Raw genomic sequence first — 14819 nt, forward strand, 5'->3', positions numbered from 1 at the left:
TGTATTTGTGGCTTGTATCTTCACCCCTACCACAGACCTGCCAACCTGTATGATTTGCAATAAGGTTAATTTAAATGGCCCCGAAATTTTTGGCTTAAGGAATGATAGCAAAAAACAGTGCAGGTCTGAAAGAATGATAGCAAAAGAAAAAGGGTGCAGGTCTGACCTCATTAAGTTGTACAGTCATCATGAAAAGTTTGTTAACACTACATCTGATGAACAGGTGCTTGTATTGACATGTGGTTTCCATTAAAACATTTCCTATAATATGTAGTTTGTTAAGAATTTCAATGGTGCTGATTTGACCTCACAAAAGGATGTCACTAGGGTCTTCTTGACTATGTTTTTATTGCTTTTCGTTTTGTACAGATGTATTAATTTGGTGTTTTTACAGACACATTTCTTGCAATATATAGTTGTATTAATTTAGTGTTTTTACCGACACATTTCTTGCAATATATAGTTCATCTTAAATGAAAATGATGCTGATATGACTGACTGAAATGGCCACCACAAATGACATTGTAAAAATCTCACTACAGCTATTTCTTCAGAATGAATGGTCCTACCAAGATGGTTGTTTCTTCTTTTCTTAAAAAAAAACTTTTTCAGTATGTTGTTGGTTCTGTTTTAAAGTAATTCTAATCTTACCTCTAAAGTGGTTGCTTTAGAGGCCATCTTGAAAATATCTTTATGGCCACCTCTTTTTAGCAGAATGTCATATTCAGTAAAACATAATCTCAGTATGTAGCTGTTCTGAATGAAAAATTAATTGTTGCCATTAAAACATTCTTTTTATCATCCCTTTTCTTGAATGACGTTTGGTACTGTTATTGCTACAGCACTTCTTGCAGTTCTCATTGAAACTTGTGCAGATCTGAATCATAAGCATGTATGCACTTTTGGATCAAGTCAGAGATGACGGATTTGATTTTTGTACTTCACTGAACTTGTGAACACAGTGATTTGTACATGCAGTGGTTCCCATCTTATAAGGCCACCCCTTCTGCAGCAGGAAGGTAGACTTTTAAGAGGGTTGGCTTTTCTTGGGGGATCACACAGATGTAAGTAAATATAAATTATGAATGATGTAGCTAATTTTTCAATATTTAATCTTTTCGTTAAAAAGTCACAGGCATATTATGAAATTAATGTGATAGAATTTATATTATTATTATTATTACAAAGAATAATGAATAATCATTTATATTATTGTTATTACAAAGAATAATGAATAATCATCAATAATGGTGCAAAACCACCTTGCCCGTATAATCAGGGTACACAAAAATTTGGTTGTAACTATCATTAACAATCAATTCCTTTTTTCCACTTCTTTCTAATGTATAATGGACAATGATTGTTTTAATGTTTCTGACATTGAATTTCCCAGAAGTCATCAAAGGACTCCCTCTTTTTCTTTAGTTTAATAGTTTTCACATTACCTGAAAATATCTGATGACATTTTGAAGTTGTTACAACAATTTATTCCTGCATTTGCAATTTGTAGTTATTGCATCAAATGCTGAGTGTTATGGAGGAAGTAAGCTTGTCACGTGACTGTTTTTAGTTTGGTACCCTTTCAGTTTCATAATCTATGAGAGGCAAGTTAGTAAGGCTAACATACCATTCTTACTTTATGGCATCTGGATGTCATGCTGACTTGAGCTGAACAATACTTTGATTCATTGTGGTCACCTTTTGTCATTTTGATCATTATCAGTTGTAATAATTTCCAGTAATTATTATCAAAGTGACACAACCTATCATCAGACGATCAAAAAAGCAGTCTGAACATTTGGATTACTTACCTTTTTGTATTGGTTAAAGTTAGCTACTTTAGTGATATGTTGGAACAATGTAATTGGGTTATATTTAGAAATCAACAAATATTTGTGAGATTTCAGTATGTAAACTTCATTATATAGCTAGTTGTGAGTGATAAATGTAACAACTTTTGCACTAATATGCAGGCCACTGGTCATGATAGAGGGGTGGCTATCCTAGAGGGGTGAACACAAATGTCATTGGTGCTGAGGGATTCTGTCTATATAAAATTGGTGGCCACTAGTCAGGGAGGTTGTTCAGCAGGGGGACCACTGTATGCAAATGAATTCAGAGCATATGGAGTTTCATTACTGTAAATATGCTGATGAGCAGTGCTATGATATTGATTTTAAAGGTCAAAGGTTGTAACAGCTTGTATCATGAAAACCCAAGCAAATATAAAAGGATTTTGTCAAACCTTGAATGATGCTAGTTCAATAACATAGTTGTGTTTTATTTTTTTTATTAAATAATTATGGATTTAATCAAACTTTGCATATGGGTTTATCTTTACAGTATTTTAAGTTATCTTCTATTCATGATTTTATGTCTCAAAACCATGACAAAAGGCTTTTCTACTGTACTTGTCATGTAAACATATAAGAACATCTTCTAGTTACCATATTTGGTATGATGCAGTTCCTAAAGAAGAGCTGAGATGTTTTCAATACTTTATAATTAAAATGGAGAGAAGGAATGGTCTTATTTTGGATTCCTTGAAGTTCTTTTCAGCCAACAGAATTTTAGTCTTTCGGAGGGACTCTTGGTTTTTTTTTTTTACGTTGATTCATCATATTTATGTAAAAAATAAATGTATTTACAGTCTGCTTTTGTTTCTCCAACAAAGTCACATAATAATTTGTCTGTTAACCCAGCTGTTGGATAACCAGTTAGGTTGTACCATGAATTCATGTTAATATATCTGCAGGTTCAAATGAGATACTGCTAATTAAACCTAATTAGTGAAATGACAACCATAACACCCCTTGACCTATGCTTTTGATATGTATCCAATTATCCATTTTTATGATCACCAGGAAAAGTGAAACAACTTGTATGGCCTAAATTACTGAAGCAGTGTTCCAGTAGATAATTACATTGGATTAATGAAGGCATATGTTTCAAAAAATTTGAAAACAAATCAGAGTTTGGTCATTTAAACTTATAGTTTTAAGTAAGAAAAGAATGACTCCATAATATTTTGTTTTTTAAATTTGATAGTTAAATGTAAGTCACATGAAGACGAGAAGACTATACAAAAATTATCCTTATTAAATAATTTTGTGTTCGCAGGAGCAGCAGTGGCTAGAACAGCATCTCGTCTTGCTGAAGAGAAGAAGTCTGCAGCCTCTCCCTCCACCTCTACTGCTAGAACAGTGGAAACAAAACCCAGCCCTGTATGATTCTCTTATAATTTAACAGTAATATTTATTTATCAGTCAAAGTAATTTGGCAGTTAGTGTATTTAGAAGTGTCTTTATTAGAGTCATAGGTTAGATAATCTGTTCTCTTGCAGTATGCAAGGTGTTTGCACAAAAGTACCAATTTTTTCAAGCCTGCATATAGCATATGGCAAGAAATAGTATCACCTTTCTAGTTTCCATGGCAACAACTTCAGCATGCATGTTAAATTCTATAATAAAGATGTGTGTTCAGTGTTTTGTTTTCAAGACATAAATGGTTGGGATACATTATGGCATGGGGGACAAATTGAAATAATGTGTTCCTCAGAGCTCTGTCTATTTTACTTTATCTGTTTTCATAAATCAATCAGACAAAGAATCGAGAGAAGAGGAAGCATGAAATTAGTGATGATGAGGAGCAAGAGAAAAGGAAAGAGGAGAAACAAGTTTGTACACCAAAACCATCTCTACACAAACAGTCAACAAGTCTAAGTTCTTCAGCATCATCAACCAAAGATGAAGGTCATTCTCCACAACTGAAAAAATCAAAATGTAAGATTACTGTTTGTGAATGCATTGTATTGAAAAGGGGAGACAATTCAGGTGTATAAAGCAGGATACCAGTCCCTTTATTGGCTCAACTTTCATTGAGGCCAAGTGAGCTAATGGTGTGGTCTTGTGCTTGACATAGATTGTGTGTCGTCCATCATGTGTTGTTCATTTGTCCCTGAAAGGCACAGAAAACTATTTTATAACAGTTAAATACAACCCTATTTAGACTACTGTAATACAGTATGGGGTAATTCAGATGATAAAAACATAGCAAAACTGGCACATCTTCAAAAAAGAGCATTTGGGCTAATATCAATCCAGAAAGAAGCAAGGAGAATTTAGCTGGTAGGTTAAAAATATTACCTATTGAAGACCAAATCTGTTTGAGAAAAGCCAAATTAATGTACAGGATATCCCATGATAGTGCTTCTGAATATTTACAATTACTATTCCAGTATAGGCTACCTGGTAATACTCCCCACCTGCGATCCATGTCTACCAAAGAGTATAAAATTCCCAAACCAAATAAGGAGTTATTTTAAAAAAAGTTTCCAATACTCTGGAACTCTGCTCTGGAATAGTATTCCAGTTGAGATTAGAAATGCCCACTCTATTTCCTTCTTCCAAACCCAATATATCCAGTGGCTTCAGAGATGCAGCTAAAATAAATAAATTCCTTTGTATGAGGGCATCAAGGTAGATTAGTTCTTAGCTAATTGTGTTACCCTCTTTAAATAAGGTCATTATTATTATTATTATTATTATTAAGTGGCTTATTTACAAGTATGTCCCATAGACATCTTTAAGTGACTTATTTACTAGTATGTTCCATATACGTCTTTAAGTGGCTTATTTACAAGTATGTCCCATATACATCTTTAAGTGGCCTATTTACCAGTATGTCCCATAGACATTTTTAAGTGGCTTATTTACCAGTATGTCCCATAGACATCTTTAAGTGGCTTATTTGCCAGTATGTCCCATAGACATCTTTAAGTGGCTTATTTACCAGTATGTCCCATAGACATCTTTAAGTGGCTTATTTACCAGTGTGTCCCATAGACATCTTTAAGTGGCTTATTTACCAGTATGTCCCATAGACATCTTTAAGTGGCTTATTTACCAGTATGTCCCATAGACATCTTTAAGTGGCCTATTTACAAATATGTCCCATAGACATCTTTAAGTGGCTTATTTACCAGTATGTCCCATAGAATTTGACTGATCTGGAAAGCATTTCTGCTGGAAGATCTTTAAAATGTATGTATACAAAATAATGCCAATCCATGATTAAATACAGACACCATTACTGAAAATAGAAAATATTTGAACAACTTTAGTTTTATAAACTGCTGAACTAAAGTAACAATGCATCCTGGCATAGATGGCAATACCAGTCCACCGCTAAAAGTAGAACAAACATGTACACAGCTTTATATAAAACACTACTGAACATATTTTGACCAGCTTTGACACAAAATGTCCTGCCATAGGGGCATTGTTATGCTTATTATGCCATCAAATTTGAGTGAAGATAGAAAAGCTAGAGAAACCTTGAAACAGCTGTTTACATAACATGTGCAGTAAGCAGCATCGGAAGAAATTCCAACAGAAAACATATTTGTGCTCCAGATTTCTTGGCCAACTGCTCTTGCATTTCTCTATTAGTCTACAATTCAGTTCAGTGATCTCAGGCCAATATGGGCCTCTTGTTCTCAAAACCTTTTAGGCATAAATTTCAGACTGAGTTTTGAATTTCCCAAATTTTTGTCAGTCTATGAACTTTACTTAGAATAGCTACATTGTAGTGACATATCTGATTTACAGTTCTGAGCTTGAATTTTATTACTTAGAATGTCTACAGAATAATGAGCCTGGATTTATGCTTGCTTATTGCTCCCTGTTTTCACTCTTGCATATGCATAATTACCAAGGTTGAACGACACAAGCAAGAATGTAAATCTTGAACAAAGATACTTCACTACATAACCATGTCCTTACTGAAGACAATCTTGATTTCTATATTTTCTCATCTTTAAAATGTTATTTATTTGAACCCTTCTTTAGGGTGAAAGTTTCAAAAGACTTTAAAACAAATGTAATACCGTTTAATTTTATGCTGCACAAGTTCAAGAATTGTAAAAATATGACATTGCAGAGGACAAGAACAGCACCAAGAAGTAACCTTTAACGATACAATATGCTACTTGCAATATTTTGAATTCATGATCAATCCTGTTTTTGTATTGTAAGGTTTTGTCTTTAAAAAATTGAACAGCTTTTATAATTATATTCATTTATTATATGCAAGTCCAATATGTTTTTGTATTGTAAGGTTTTGTCTTAAAAAAATTGAACAGCTTTTATAATTATATTCATTTATTATATACAAGTCCAATATGTTTTTGTATTGTAAGGTTTTGTCTTAAAAAAATTGAACAGCTTTTATAATTATATTCATTTATTATATGCAAGTCCAATTTGGTTTTGTTTTTGTTTTTTTAGCTGAACCAGTTCAAGCTTCACCTGCAAAAAAGTTTGGAGAGCTGATGAAAAAAGTGGTATTTGTCCTAAGTGGCTTCCAGAACCCTTTCAGGGGTGAACTCCGGGACAAGGCACTAGAAATGGGGGCATTGTATAAGCCAGACTGGGGAAAAGGGTGCACTCATCTTGTGTAAGTCAATTTGTAATATCTCGAAGTTTGTTTTTAAAATATTAGAATTCATGACACTATTAAGGTGCAAAATGTTTAAATTGTACAAATCCTGCCCTCTCTTCCCCACAGGCATAAAAACTTCAAAAAATTAGTTATCATTTTTAGCTTTGGAGGTATTTTATCAGAAAGCTTCGAGTAAATCCAGTTTCAGATATAGTGCATGTGATGCTTTAATGTTTCTCACCCTAATTATATTTTTTATTAAATAATAACATTTCCTCCATAAACTGCAATACATTAAAACTTTAAATTACAATATTTAATACAGTTTTGATGCATATCTTAGTTTAAACATCTTTAAAACAAATTTTTTTTTTTACAATTTGTGCAGATGAAAATGTTTTTATTGTTCCCATATTTTTTAAGAAAGTGTGGAGTCATGACCCTGATAAAATCTTAAAATACTGGGATGTGATTTGGTATAGACCTTTCTGACATGTCATTCAGCATTACCTAGCATTTGCTGATCTTATTACCCTGTTTGGTGGGGCAGGTGTCTGGTGAGGTATGGTGTGATTAATTGTATGTAATTATCTGTGTCTAGTGGGAGGGGTATCAGGTGATGATGCATGGTGTAAGTAGTTTTATCTAATTATTTGTATCTTGTGGGAGTGGTATCAGGTGATGCATGGTGTAAGTAGTTTTATCTAATTACCTGTGTCTAGTGGAAGCAGTATCAGGTGATGCATGGTGTAAGTAGTTTTATCTAATTACCTGTGTCTAGTGGGAGCAGTATCAGGTGATGATGCATGGTGTAAGTAGTTTTATCTAATTACCTGTGTCTAGTGGGAGGGGTATCAGGTGATGCATGGTGTAAGTAGTTTTATCTAATTACATGTGTCTAGTTGGAGGGGTATCAGGTGATGATGCATGGTGTAAGTAGTTTTATCTAATTACCTGTGTCTAGTGGGAGTGATATCAGGTGATGCATGGTGTAAGTAGTTTTATCTAATTACATGTGTCTAGTGGGAGGGGTATCAGGTGATGATGCATGGTGTAAGTAGTTTTATCTAATTACCTGTGTCTAGTGGGAGTGATATCAGGTGATGCATGGTGTAAGTAGTTTTATATAATTACCTGTGTCTAGTGGGAGCGGTAACAGGTGATACATAGTGTAAGTGGTTTTATCTAATTACCTGTGCCAAGTGGGAGGGGTATCAGGTGATACATGGTGTAAGTAGTTTTATCTAATTATTTGTGTCTAGTGGGAGGTATCAGGTGATGCATGGTGTAAGTAGTTTTATCTAATTATCTGTGTCTAGTGGGAGTGGTATCAGGTGATGCATGGTGTAAGTAGTTTTATCTAATTACCTGTGTCTAGTGGGAGCAGTATCAGGTGATGCATGGTGTAAGTAGTTTTATCTAATTACCTGTGTCTAGTGGGAGGGGTATCAGGTGATGCATGGTGTAAGTAGTTTTATCTAATTACCTGTGTCTAGTGGGAGCAGTATCAGGTGATGCATGGTGTAAGTAGTTTTATCTAATTACCTGTGTCTAGTGGGAGGGGTATCAGGTGATGCATGGTGTAAGTAGTTTTATCTAATTACCTGTGTCTAGTGGGAGCAGTATCAGGTGATGCATGGTGTAAGTAGTTTTATCTAATTACCTGTGTCTAGTGGGAGCGGTATCAGGTGATGCATGGTGTAAGTAGTTTTATCTAATTACCTGTGTCTAGTGGGAGCAGTATCAGGTGATGCATGGTGTAAGTAGTTTTATCTAATTACCTGTGTCTAGTGGGAGCAGTATCAGGTGATGCATGGTGTAAGTAGTTTTATCTAATTACCTGTGTCTAGTGGGAGGGGTATCAGGTGATGCATGGTGTAAGTAGTTTTATCTAATTACATGTGTCTAGTGGGAGCGGTATCAGGTGATGCATGGTGTAAGTAGTTTTATCTAATTACCTGTGTCTAGTGGGAGGGGTATCAGGTGATGCATGGTGTAAGTAGTTTTATCTAATTACCTGTGTCTAGTGGGAGCAGTATCAGGTGATGCATGGTGTAAGTAGTTTTATCTAATTACCTGTGTCTAGTGGGAGCGGTATCAGGTGATGCATGGTGTAAGTAGTTTTATCTAATTACCTGTGTCTAGTGGGAGCAGTATCAGGTGATGCATGGTGTAAGTAGTTTTATCTAATTACCTGTGTCTAGTGGGAGGGGTATCAGGTGATGCATGGTGTAAGTAGTTTTATCTAATTACCTGTGTCTAGTGGGAGCGGTATAAGGTGAAACATGGTGTGAATAGTTTTAATATTGTTATGTATATCGGTATTGTGTGCTTAACTTTTATCCATGATTGTAGGTTGCAGTTTAAGATAATGGTCATTTGTAAACTAATGTTTTGATAGCAACTTTTGTTCATGGTTGTGGGTTGTACTTTAAAATAATATTTGTGAACAGGTTGACATGGCCTTTTGACCTTAGAAAGTTTCAGAAGCAAACTTATGACCCCCATGCTGGTCATCTAATGTGTCTCTAGTTTTTATATAAAGTTCTGATAAACAAAATTATTCTTTCCTATCTTCATATGAGTCATGGGTAATCTTTGATTGGAGTTTTTAGTTGTGTTTAGCTATAATTTGAAAGGAATTATTTATCTTAATTATTTATTTGAATTACAAGGTGCTTATTAGTATTTGACTAAAATGCTATTTTGGGTATTATTGAGGCCTCATTCAGGGACATTCTGGATCATACCATGGAGATACATCACTACTTTAGGTACATTAGCACATTCAAGACTATTGGTACATCAGCATATTCAAGATTGGAATTCATTCAGAACACCACTGGAATTCATTCTTAATGCTCTATACTTCTGGACTTGTGAAAGAATGTTTAGGATTATTTTGGACATAGAGTTGTAAAAATTATGTTACATAATGTGAAATAGCATGTGGAAAATGACAGGACTCAAATACAAGACACATAATAACTTTGAAACAAAATATAGCTGAAGTACTGCTTTCATTTTGTTTGAGTTTTGAACATTTCTTTCTTGTACTTTCATGTAATTAGTCTGTTTATTTTCATGTAATTAGCCTCTACATTTTCATGCAATTAGTCTGCATGTTCATAATTTCTGATGCATTAAAAAAGATGTCCTTATGTAATGAACATTGTTGGGACTTTCTGCAAATTTCAGAAAGGTCCATTTGATTGGAGATGTGCACATTTTGATCCACTCCTAGGGTTGTGTTTGTCAGTGGTAGGTGGCATTAAATAATTGAAAAATGTCAGGGATGAATAAATCAAATTCTGTTATCTGTAGATTGTTTATGTGAAAAGTTATCTTTTTTCTCTTAAGCTGTGCCTTTACAAACACACCAAAATATAATCAAGTGAGGCGAAAAGGAAAAATTGTGAAGAAGGAATGGATTCTTGATTGTTATAAACAGAAGAAACTTTTACCCTGGAGAAAGTAAGTGAAAGATTTTCCTGCAGGTTGATAATTATAGTCTTTGGGCTAGATTAAGAAAATATTTTGTAGTTGCAGATGTAAAGTGACAGGGTGGAGAGAGTTTTCAGAGGGAATGGCATTTTGGAAGTGATTGAATGTTACCCTTTAGCAATTTTCATTCATACTTGTTTATTTATGATAATTTCAACTTGTTAATTATTTGGTTCAGTAATGAGGTTTTATATATGTGGCCATTAATGGTTGTTCTTACCAAAACTGCATTTTCTTTTAATTTCATTTGTACTTCATTTGGGTTTAAAATGCATTCAGTTTGCATTCCATTTGCACTGTGTGTGCATTCTATTTGCATTAGCATTTTGACTGTCATTCACTGTCTCATAAATCTTTTGTAGCATTTTACAGTTTTTAATCCTTTTTGTTTGTTAAAAAAAAACAGGCACATGTCTCTATTCATAAGACTATGTCAGATTTTAGACAGTTGCCCTCAACTGAACATTGCATATTAGAAGGAAGGAGTGGAACAGTTTGAAATGTGTTGTATCCTTATGGAGAGATATGTGTCAGTGCTTTCAAAATCAATTGTAAATGCATATAATGAAGTCAAAAATTTATATTTTCATGAGCATTCAGGGGAGAGAACTGTGGCTTCTCTATTTAATCTGGTTAAAAAGCACTTTAGTGAGGGATGATGATAAAGCCTGTTTTAAAACATAAATTAAAATGATCATTGTCTTAAAGGTCACGGACTTAAAGTCACAACTCATCTGGGATGGATGGGAATGTCACTGTGGAGTTTTCACTATATATGAAATCTTGTTGGTCCAATATCAAAATGATAATGCTGTCTGACATCAAATATTGTTATTGCAATGGTGAAAGACCTCTTATGATGTTATTGCTATGATAAAAGACCTCTTACGATGTAAAATAAACAAGCATCAGAGGCCAATTTCATAGATCTCTCTCTCATTTTCATTTTACTGACCCACAAAAGCATCAGTATCTATACTCCCCCCATATATATATATATATATATATATATATATATATATATATATATATACTGAAAACTACTCATTTGCTTGGGAAATTCTCTAACATTTTCAAGACAAGGATGCAGTGAAGTAAACAAATTACCTTCATGCTTCAAAAGAATTCAACAAGGAATTCTTTCATATACAAGCAAAAGCAGCATTTCATATTTGGATTCTTCTGTTCTGTGTAGCTTAACAATCATGCACAAAATCCATTAGCTTTGTTCAGAGTATACAATCAGTTTGAAATCCAGACATTATTGCAGCAGGTGATGTAGCTACTGCCAGCCCTATTTCATTTTTTCTCTTTGTTGTGAATTAAACACTCAGTGGATATTAAAACTTCTGTGTTGTTAAAAAAAACTAATTTTTGTTAGCAGATTTCCCTCATTAGTATTCAACATAAAGATATCTTGGGTAGCTGTTAAAGACATCTTTGGTAGCAGGTAAAGATATCTTTGGAAGCAGGAATAAATATCTTGGGTAGCTGTTAAAGATGTCGTTAGTAGTTGATAAAGAGAGGCTGTACTGCATACACATGTTCTTTTGCAGGTACAGACTTGGTGATGCAGCATCCCCTCCTGGAAGCTCTGAGGAGGAGGAGGAGGAGGAGAAGGTGGAACCTGTCAAAATATCACCACCTCAAAAAAGACCATTCAAGCAGGACAGTGAGTAGTATTACATTCAATACATTGTTGATGTAAGTCTGCCAATAACTGAAACCTAATATTTCATGCCAGTATTTCTAATAGAGTACAGTGGTCCCTTGCAATGTACCTCTGTTTAGGTATACTTTTATGGCTTCCATTAACAGCAGTATTGTGAGAGAATACTTTCATGGAAAGTTTCACTTTCACCTATAAAATTGTTGAGACAAAATTTTGAAAATTCAGTAAAACCTCATTGTTTGACCATCCTTTAAATGAGTACACGATAATCTTTAACTACCTTATTAGGATGTTCCAAGATATTATGGATTTTCACCTGTATAATGAACAGTTACTGTACTGCATACCTATGTATAATGAACAGTTACTGTACTTCATACCAATGTATAATGAACAGCTACTGTACTTCATACCCATGTATAATGAACAGTTACTATACTGCATCCCCATGTATAATGAACAGTTACTGTACTTCATACCCATGTATAATGAACAGCTACTGTACTTCATTCCCATGTATAATGAACAGTTTCTATACTGCATACCCATGTATAATGAACAGTTACTGTACTACATACCTCTGTATAATGAACAGTTACTATACTGCATACCCATGTATAATGAACAGTTACTATACTGCATACCCATGTATAATGAACAGTTACTGTACTGCATACCTCTGTATAATGAACAGTTACTGTACTTCATACCTGTGTATAATGAACAATTACTGTACTACATACCCATGTATAATGAACAGTTACTGTACTCCATACTCATGCATAATGAACAGTTTCTATACTGCATACCCATGTATAATGAACAGTTACTGTACTTCTTACCCATGTATAATGAACAGTTACTATACTTCATACTCATATATAATGAACAATTACTGTACTGCATACCCATGTATAATGAACAGCTACTGTACTTCATTCCCATGTATAATGAACAGTTACTGTACTGCATACCCATGTATAATGAACAGTTACTATACTGCATACCCATGTGTAATGAACAGTTACTGTACTACGTGAAATTATGACATCATCAATATGACATCACATTTGTTCCCTACATGTTTTGAAATGCTGTGAACTAAGAGAGATTGGACATAAAATGAAACTGTTGTGTTGACTTTCTCCCATTAAATAATCACAGTAACAGTCCTAATAAAGAACATGATAAAGCCATCAGAATGTAAACAAGATCTTAGGAAATCATTAGCAATTTATTACTGCTAGCAGTGCATTCTTTCTATTGTGGATAACTGATGTGATCTCAGTAATTCTTTCAAACTGAAAAAAATGAACTCACCAACACAAACTTTCTTTGCGTGTTTGGTATGAGGAGTTTTTGATCCTTAAACAGTGCAAATTTTATAAATATTTAAACGCATATTGTAGCTATTACCTTCATAAATCTAAATAGTTTCTATGGACAACCCAGTGTTCTTGTCCACATTAGCAAGGGAAATAGTTTTGGTCTGTTCCTTGTTAGACTTGAAATAACTTTATAATGTTGACCCCTGTCTAAATATCAACATACATGCTATGTGAGAGACTGAATTGATGATTTGCAAGCCTAAATGAAATTTCTTACATTAAGAACAAACAAGGTGATTGGTAAATGAGGTTATAGGATTGTGTCACATTATGAATCCTTTCAAGATTTCTGACAGATGGATTCATAAATTAAGTTAGAATTTATGATCATGGATTAATCATTACATCATAAGCCTTATCCTGAAGCATGTCTGAATTCAAATTGAAAGAAGCACTCCAGTCCTTACTAACAAACTTTGTACAATTGCTCATACTGGCTTGTTGGTTATATAATGTAGAAATTACATCTTGTACAATCAAAGAATGGATTATTCAAACAGATTCATTTTGGCCATTGGAGTTCAGTCTATCAGAGTTTCACAATATTCAAGCAAATTAAATTTGCTTTCAATTCATATTCTCTAATAAAAAAAAATTGTAGACAAGTTGGCCCCTGATGAGTCAAAGATTACCCATGACTAATGATTTATTTTGTTGTATTGAATGAATTAAATGCATTTTTACTCTTATGGTCTTATTCTGTTATTTCAGCACAACACACCTCATGAACAATTGAAGTGCATTTAACTTGTGTATTCATATTGGGTTAATCCAGCACAATACATGCTAGATACAGTAAATCTGATTGTTAGATAACTACACAGTGTTTTTCAATACAGTGTTTCTGTTGTTAGATAACTGGACAAAATTAAACAATGTTTTTCCATATAGTGTTTCCATTGTTAGATAACTGGACTAAATATGCAGTATTTTTCAATACAGTATTTCCATTTATGATACTGTATTGAATTTCATTAGTTGAGGCAAGCCACAAGTTCAAAAGGACAGAACAGTTTTCTTTGAAAACCTATAAGCATGAAAATAAATACAAGACACTGTTTACAATAGTGTATACAACCATAGGTCTTTTATTGCATTTCTTTTGGTCTCTTCAGTTTTAGTTTGTGTTATAATGCTGTTTGGATATAACTAATGTATGTACAGTTGTACTCACTGTAATTTACTTTAGATGCAGAATTATCTTGAGTTTTAATCTGAATAGTTCTGTGTAATAGTGTTCCGTGCAAAATTCACTTTACACTGTACATCTTTGCAATTTTAAATTTTTTTTTTTTTATATTTGCAGTTAGTCCCAAATGTGAAGATGAAAGTACTCAAAAGTCACAACAGTCCATTCCTTTAAAGAAGGCAGCTAGTTCAAATGACGGTGAGAAAGTTTAAGAAAAGACTTGTTTAAAGATGCTGATGTTATGTCTATTCTATAATGGCAGGTGCTTGCTATATACGGAGATGCCAACCATTCTGATTTTGGCAGAATCATTTCAACATGTTGGCTGACCCCTGTTAGCATGTGGTCAGGGTCTTAGTCATAGAAAATTCACACTAAGGTTTTGATTAACGTTTTTCCTTTTCATTGCAGTTACTAAACCATGATTAATTCTCATCACATTGTCAAGATTAATTATCAAGATTAATTATCAAGATAAGACAAATCAATCCATGACATGCTTGCTTACCTCTGTTAGCTAGGTCATACATAAATTTGTGTAAATGATTTGATTGGCTCTGTCATGCATCATCCATTTGGCATCTGTTACCAATTGCTATTTTCAACTTGTATAACAAATATTTAA

At 33.7% G+C, this 14819-nt stretch overlaps 1 protein-coding gene across 1 annotated transcript in view; it reads left to right on the top strand.

Moving 5' to 3' along the window:
- Window positions 1-14819, top strand: part of LOC149777576 (DNA repair protein XRCC1-like) — a 68093-nt gene that overhangs the window by 32672 nt on the left and 20602 nt on the right. Inside the window, exons 7-12 of the mRNA XM_089942196.1 lie at window positions 3121-3224; window positions 3602-3782; window positions 6288-6456; window positions 9802-9915; window positions 11502-11617; window positions 14312-14392. Of these exons, the coding sequence (XP_089798322.1) occupies window positions 3121-3224; window positions 3602-3782; window positions 6288-6456; window positions 9802-9915; window positions 11502-11617; window positions 14312-14392 (765 nt within the window). The remainder of the gene's footprint in view (window positions 1-3120; window positions 3225-3601; window positions 3783-6287; window positions 6457-9801; window positions 9916-11501; window positions 11618-14311; window positions 14393-14819) is intronic.

This window comes from Sinohyriopsis cumingii, chromosome 18, assembly GCF_028554795.1.
Source record: "Sinohyriopsis cumingii isolate HCF-2022 chromosome 18, ASM2855479v2, whole genome shotgun sequence".
NCBI classification, from domain to species: Eukaryota; Metazoa; Mollusca; class Bivalvia; order Unionida; family Unionidae; genus Sinohyriopsis; species Sinohyriopsis cumingii.